The sequence below is a fragment of the Hevea brasiliensis genome, chromosome 1 (genome assembly GCF_030052815.1).
Source record: "Hevea brasiliensis isolate MT/VB/25A 57/8 chromosome 1, ASM3005281v1, whole genome shotgun sequence".
In the NCBI taxonomy this organism is placed as follows: Eukaryota; Viridiplantae; Streptophyta; class Magnoliopsida; order Malpighiales; family Euphorbiaceae; genus Hevea; species Hevea brasiliensis.
Genome location: NC_079493.1, coordinates 106,582,385 through 106,589,647, shown reverse-complemented (window position 1 = coordinate 106,589,647; position 7,263 = coordinate 106,582,385). Strand labels below are relative to the sequence as shown.

At 26.8% G+C, this 7,263-nt stretch overlaps 1 protein-coding gene across 1 annotated transcript; it reads right to left on the bottom strand.

Moving 5' to 3' along the window:
- Positions 1–2,514: 2,514 nt before the first annotated feature.
- On the bottom strand, positions 2,515–4,903 carry LOC110657251 (heavy metal-associated isoprenylated plant protein 26). The gene is made up of 2 exons (XM_021814397.2): positions 4,606–4,903; positions 2,515–3,133 (listed from the first exon to the last, which is right to left on the bottom strand). Exons 1-2 carry the CDS (start codon positions 4,684–4,686, stop codon positions 2,750–2,752), a joined length of 465 nt encoding a protein of 154 aa, XP_021670089.1. The 5' UTR covers positions 4,687–4,903; the 3' UTR covers positions 2,515–2,749.
- Between the last annotated feature and the right edge of the window lie 2,360 nt (positions 4,904–7,263).

Here is a 7,263-nt window from a genome sequence, read left to right as displayed (position 1 = left end):
CAGCAAATTGATAGAGGTCATTGTGTCTGTATAGGTCATCGGTGCTAACTAGCCTTTCTTCTCTCCAACCAGACTAGCTGCAATCAGGTCAACCAGTCTGTGAGCTAGATATTTATTATTTTTGTAATTTCGATATTTATTATATATCTGGCATACTCATGAATTTTATAAATATTTAATTATATACATAAATAGTTAATATATTGGAGGCATTTTAATTGTTGCATATTTAATTATTGCTATTTGTTTGTTATTACCGCTTTAAGGAAAATTTGGAGCTAGGTGTGCTATTTATGTATGGTATATATGGATATGGATTGGACAGGTGGTTGCAGCTTGAGCTAGTCTTGCTGGAATCCCGTCCTTGTGGATGTGGAAAGTTGGGGTGAGGCATGGCTTTGAGTTAATCTCGCTGGCCCCCACACATGGTTTTAAGCAAAAATCCGGCTTGAGTTGAGCTCGCCGGTAAGATTTAGATTAAGAGAGCTGTATATGAGATTGGCTCCCATATTCATGTATTGCTGTGATACACTGGGTACGTAAGTAGCTCTAAATTATCTTCTTGCGAGAGAATTGGGTGATTTGCTTGATATAAGTGCCCGGTGTGCGTTTCATACTTAGAAATGCATTAATCTTATATAGTTATAAAAATTATAATTATAATCAATATCTAAATTCTCTGAGTCTAATGCTTATTCCTATTCATATATTTTTCCCAGGTTACAGGAGAAGTAAGTTTAATTTTGGGTTTAACCTGTATTTTTCTTAGCAGATTGTGGTGTCTCTTTAGTTAGTAGTTTTTATAGTTTTTATTTATTTAGCTATTTATTTAACTATTATAATTCTGCTATGACATCAATGTATTTATGTATTACATTAATTAATGAAGATTAATTGGTTTGTGTATGATGGGTATCAGGGTTGAGTTGAGTTGGGCTCCCATAATTTTGATTTTTCTGATAGTTATCGGATTGGATTGACCAAAGTAAATTTACAATATTTTATTTTATTTTATTTGCCTGTTGGGTCTTGATTTTGATCATGGTTATAGGTTTGGGAATAGTAAAGTTTACTAAGAGCTTCGAGGGTTTTATGCCAGCTCAGGTCCTAGTGTCGATCCGGCCCGTAGAATTGAGTCGTGATATATTGATTTTAATAATAAATAAACAATATAATATAATAAATTTATAATTTTATATTTATTTCAATAATAAAATAAATTATATAATATATATTCTTATTAGTCATAGTAACAGCTAAATACAGTTTTAATAAACATTTAACATGAATAAGTTATCATATCAGCTAACATTAATAACTATTAACTAATAGTTATTAGCTGAATCAAATAGTTAAACTAAATATGCCCTTAATTTTTGAACTGTGATAAAATTTATAATTTAATCACTATTTTTTTTTATGTGAAACAAATGAACTCATGAATTATGTTTCTGTTACAAAATATTCATTTTATTATTTACTGTTAATCAATTATAATTAAAATAGTCAATATAAATATAAAAAATTAAATTGTTATAAATATTAACACTATAATAGGGAGTAGTTTAAAAAAAAAAACACTATATATAGGGAGTAGATTAGTAAAAAAAGAAAAGTAAATACCATTTTCAATTTACAAATATTAAATTTTAATATAATAACTATTTATTACTAAAAATATACTTTAAAGGTTAACTTATTTTTATAAAAATAAAAAATTGAATTATAAATTTTTATCATACTTTAAAAATTAAATTATAAATTATCCAATCTTAAATAAAAAAAAATCAAATGTTGAAGATTTCATCGCTATTGAAAACATTGTTTGAGACAATAACTCACCATAAAAGCTTAAAAAAAAAAAAAAAAAATCCCTAAAAGACAAGGACAATAATTGGGGGACATGAATGTACATGTACCAAATCCTGCAAGTTTTCCATTACTTGATTGATACCATTTCTCATCATTCAAATTCTAAACAGATTCTTCAGCATATTCTATTATCATTTTCCTTTTCCCACCTTCACCTTTTTCCCAAGTATTTATTGTAATTGATTACATTACTGAATAACTCCATAATCACTACTTTATGTTTTGCATTTTATATTAAGAAATTATTAATATTATTTTAAAATATATAATATTAAATTAAAAAGATAATATCACATAAAAAAAAATGTTATATTATCAATGAAAAATCAATATTATATGAATATATTTAATAAATTTTAATAATACAATATTACATTTATTAAAAAAATAATTTCTTAAAACCATTAATGTTTAATATGATTTCAACTTATAATTTTGTAATTTTATACAATTTTATTATTATTGAGATTTAAAAAAAATAATTATTACTATTATAACTTTTAATTACTCAATCATATTATTTAAATTTTTAAAAAAATTAATTTATTTTTTTATTAATATTTATATCCTCTAAAAAAAATAAATATTAATTTTAAACAAACCAAACTAATAATTAATCTTTTAAAATTAAAATTAAAAAAATTTAAATTTAAATTTTTAACAGTCTATTAAACACATTCTAAAAATTAACACTTTATACAAGGATTATTTGTCTCTTTTTTACTAAAAGGTTCTAATAATACAGAATTGAACCTCACAAAACAAACTATTGCAAAAACACCCATACAAAAAAGCAAAATCACCAAACCTATAAGAATTAACCCTAAATTCCAAATTAATTAACAACACCCAATAATTTTTATCTTATCACAGTCGATCACATGATAGAACATGCTTGTGGATTCTCATCGCTAAAAGCAGTGGTGTATCGAACTTCAGTGGAGCTCGCGCGTGCCAGCTGGGACACTTGTGGGTCCTCAGCCCTTCTCACGTACCCAGCTGGGGCCTTCTTGTCATAGACCCCAGGTGCGTATGGGTGCGCCACCACGTCATACGGCACGTATGGCCATAGTTCTGCCTTCTTGCCCGTCCGATGAGCCACGCGGGCCACAACCTTTGATGGTTCAACATATCCAACGACTGTCAGCTTGTTTGCCTTACGTTCCACATCCACTTGTTTTACGCCTTTCATTCCCTCCACCGCTCTCCTCACCTTGCGCTCGCAACCTTCGCAATCAATTCGAACCTTGACCTCCACTGTCTGATCACATGAATCATGACAGAAGACACAGAATCAGAAATCAGAATCGACAGCTTGTGTGTGCACAATACTTTTTCTGGAATTGGAAGACAGATAAACACAAACACAATAGATTTAAATGTTTTGTCGTTTTATGGAAATTTATAGGACCAAAATGACCTTGCAAAAATGCCCTTGCATTTGGTGTTGCAATGATCATTTTGCGCGCACAATTTATAATCATTATAAGCGCTTTTGACTTTATCTTTTCTTTCTATATTCCCTTCGTGTGTGAATCATTCCCTTCTGTAACCTGGCAATCTTCCTTTCTCTCTTTAACAAAAGAAATACGAAGATTTGAATGTGTCAATTTTATATTTCTAATTTTAATGTTTTCAAAATTATAAATCACCCGGATTTAAATTTGATTTGCTTAATTTTCTTAATTTACATAAAAAATTATAAAATGTGAAGACTGATTGTAGTTAATGTAGAACATACTCATATTTTAATTGAAAATTATATGAATAAGATAAAATTTATAATTTAAAAAAAAAATTTTAAAAGTCACAAAAAGTCGAAACATTGAAATGATGATAATGATCATAATTATCACAGCAACAAGGGGAGAAAAAAAAAAGAAGTAAAATTCTCCTCACAAAACTTAAAGAACTAAAGGGAACTGTTTAATTTCAAAATATTTAGGCTACTAATGTTGAAAAATAATTTTTATTTAAAATATTTTTTATAAAAATATATTTTATTATTTAATTATATTATTAAACTTTAAATATATAGTTAAAATTTTAATTACTTAAAAATGATAAAATTATTTGTTTAAATGGTTTAATTTTTTATTTAATTAAAAAAATATTTTTTTCGTTAATTTTGTTTAATGACTTAAATACTAAAAATTTTAAAAAATATTTTCTAAAAAGATAGACTAAGTATTTTTAAATTTTATTTGATATTATCATTAAAATTATTGTAAAAAAATTATTTTAAAATATATAAATTCAAAATATCAAAAATTAATTTAAACTTGTTTTAATATATTTCAATTGTAAAAACAAATAAAACAATTTAATACTTTATATTATTTGTAAAAATTGCCATTGATGATAATTCACAAATATGTAAAATTATAATTTAGAAGAAATTTAAATCTGAAAAACAATTATTTATCCTTTTCCGAGTACTTAAAAATATGATCTGATGATTAAAACAAAAGAAATAAAACAAGACCTAAAAGCTGACAAAGAGCAGAGGACGAGAGATCTGATTAAGAGTTAAGATTGCTATTTTCATAGACACTCCATCAAATTACTTGAGAGAAGAAGGCAAAACATAATTTAAAAAAAAAGCCAATTAATGATCTAATAAATCTACTATGGTACAATCGATCTCATCTCAGCAAGTTTTTATATACTATTCATCAAACGCTCGCGAGTTTCGAACTTTAAAAAACGGAACGAAAAAAGTTGCAGACATACCTGCAATTGCTTGCGTTTCTTGAGCTTGGAACTGCCATGAGAACAGTCAAAGAGATTAGAAAAATGATCAAGAGCGCCCATTATTTCGACTTTATTCGATCCACCAAAAAGGATATGGTTTTAATTACTGGAAAGAGGAGATAAGAACGAACGAGCAGCAATAATGTCTCAGGATGGCTTTTGTTTTTCTCTGCGAAAAAGAAAGATTGTGCGAGTGATGGGCATGAGTCCCCAGGGTATGGACCTATGGTCTTGGCTTTCGAATCTGGGTCGTCAAATTCATTTACGTTACAGCAGTTATAGACTGGGCTCCCGCCACGTGTTTCTGTCAGACTAGGTATTTTATAATCGGGTTTAGAGAATCCACCAGTTACGAAGCTATCCACGCACCGCCAGGTAGGCCCCACAGTAATTTTGGCTCCAGATTAGACTCACGCGCTACTGGCCTGGTGAAAAAACAGTTACTGGGACATTTGATTTTTACTTTTTCTGCAGGTGGGAACATGGCTTTATCCTGGGGTCCAAACCTTGGCTGGAAGCGGTTGAGTTGTTGGTCCCTGGTCCCTTTCTTTCTAAATTGTATAGATCGGACCATCAAATGATCATCAAATCAGTTCCAATGAACAAATTGGCTAAAATTTTCTGGAAATAACCTATTTTTATAATACAAGTTTTTTTAAAAAAATATGTAAATTATTTTTTAAAAGTGAAAATAATTATTTTTTTTAATTAAGAAGTTGAAATAAAATCACAATTAAATAAAGCATATTTTAACACTTTCACTTGAAGTTCTCTAGTCTAACTTCCACCCAATCAAATAAGGCAAAAATTAGGTAGAATTACTTATGGGAATGTTTGAACACATTTAGAACTGTAAATAGTTCAAACTACTCAGTGAGGTATTTGAAACTCAGCTTAATAAAAGTTTAGATCTGTTTGATTCATTTTTTAAATGAATTAAAGTGAAATCTAATTTTAAGTTTTATTTAATAAACAAGCTGAATTCGAATTTATTATCATTCAATTTATTAAAATTTCTAGCTAGGTTATTTAATAGGTTCACAAGAAAATACGTAAATAAGCTCGTAGATTAACTTGTTTAACAAAAAATTATTTAAATTATATTTATTATTTTAAATTTAATAAAAATTAATTACACAATTTTGAACTTCATAAACTTAAACTTGAAACTCATTATAGATGTAAATAGGTTAAGCTACTAATAAACTATTTAAGGTTAAGCTCGATAAAAACTTAACTTAATTAGAAAATGAGCCGAGTTTATATTTATTAATATTCAGTTTATTTTTCAAATGAGTTGAGTCTGAATCCTTCAAAAGTTGCTTGACTTTATTCATTTACACACCTACATTTAGATGAAGAATGCAAGTATAATGAGAAAGGGTAAATACAAATTTTCCACTTTAATTTCATTGTTTTCAATTTTATATTAAAGCTATTTTATTTCATTGTAATCAGAATTTAAGATAGTCGATACCTAATTAGTAATGTAATGGAATATTAAAATTAGTTAGTGAAAATATAAAATTTATTAAATTTTTATTATTAGCTTCCAACTAAATGTATGTTACGCTATTCAGAATGATAACGGGTTTAATATTTGTGAATGTCCGATTCGATTTATCCCTGATTAAATGAGTTTGAGTAGACATAATTTGGTTTGAAATATATTCAGATTTGAAGAATAATACCCCTGATGAGTTTTGATTGGGTTCGAATCTTGCATATTGAGCATCCATTATGTGAATTTGTTTATATAAATAATTTATTAAATATAAAATATATATTTTTATATTAATATTTATAAAATTTTATACATTATATTTTAAATAAATAGAATTTAAATATTTTATAAAATAATTAAAATTTTAAAATATAAATTATTAATAAAAAGTACTTTTTATGTAGATTATTATAAAATTAAATAGATTATAATATTTTTCGGATAATAATAATAGAATATGAGATGGATTGAGATAATTGATATTGAATTTAATTGATTTTAGAATAAATTAAGATAGTTAAAATATTAATTAAGCTTAAATTCGAATAGAATGATCCTTGTGAGCACCCTATCATTCCCACAACGTAATTAGATTTTTGAAGCTTTTAATTTTATATAAGAATAATTGTCAAAATTTTAAGATTTTTTAAAAGGAAAAATTTATATTGTGAACTTGAACTTTATTTACATTTACTATGATTTTAGTGTTTGTACCTGTATGACATATTCATTAATGGTGGAGGGAGATCCATGGATCCACCTTCTATTGAATTAAATGATCACAACTATAATAAATAAATTTTATTGGAGTTATTTTATTTTAATTATTTAATTTTAATTTATTAAAATAATATTATTCTTTAATTTAAAATTTAAAAAGTCACACTTACTTGTCATAACATGTTTTTTAATTATCAAAATAAAGGGCATAAGTAACTGAAGATAGCTTTCTCTTAATCTCTACATTGCCTCACTTTCTCTCTCTAGACATCAACTCTCTCTCTCTCTCTCTCAAAACTCAACCAGCTGAATCCAAAGACCCTGGAAATCCTTAAAAATCTTTGGTTTTAATAAAGACTGCAGAGAATCCCACTTTGCCTCTGCCTATAGTTTGGTTTAACTTTAGGCTGCAA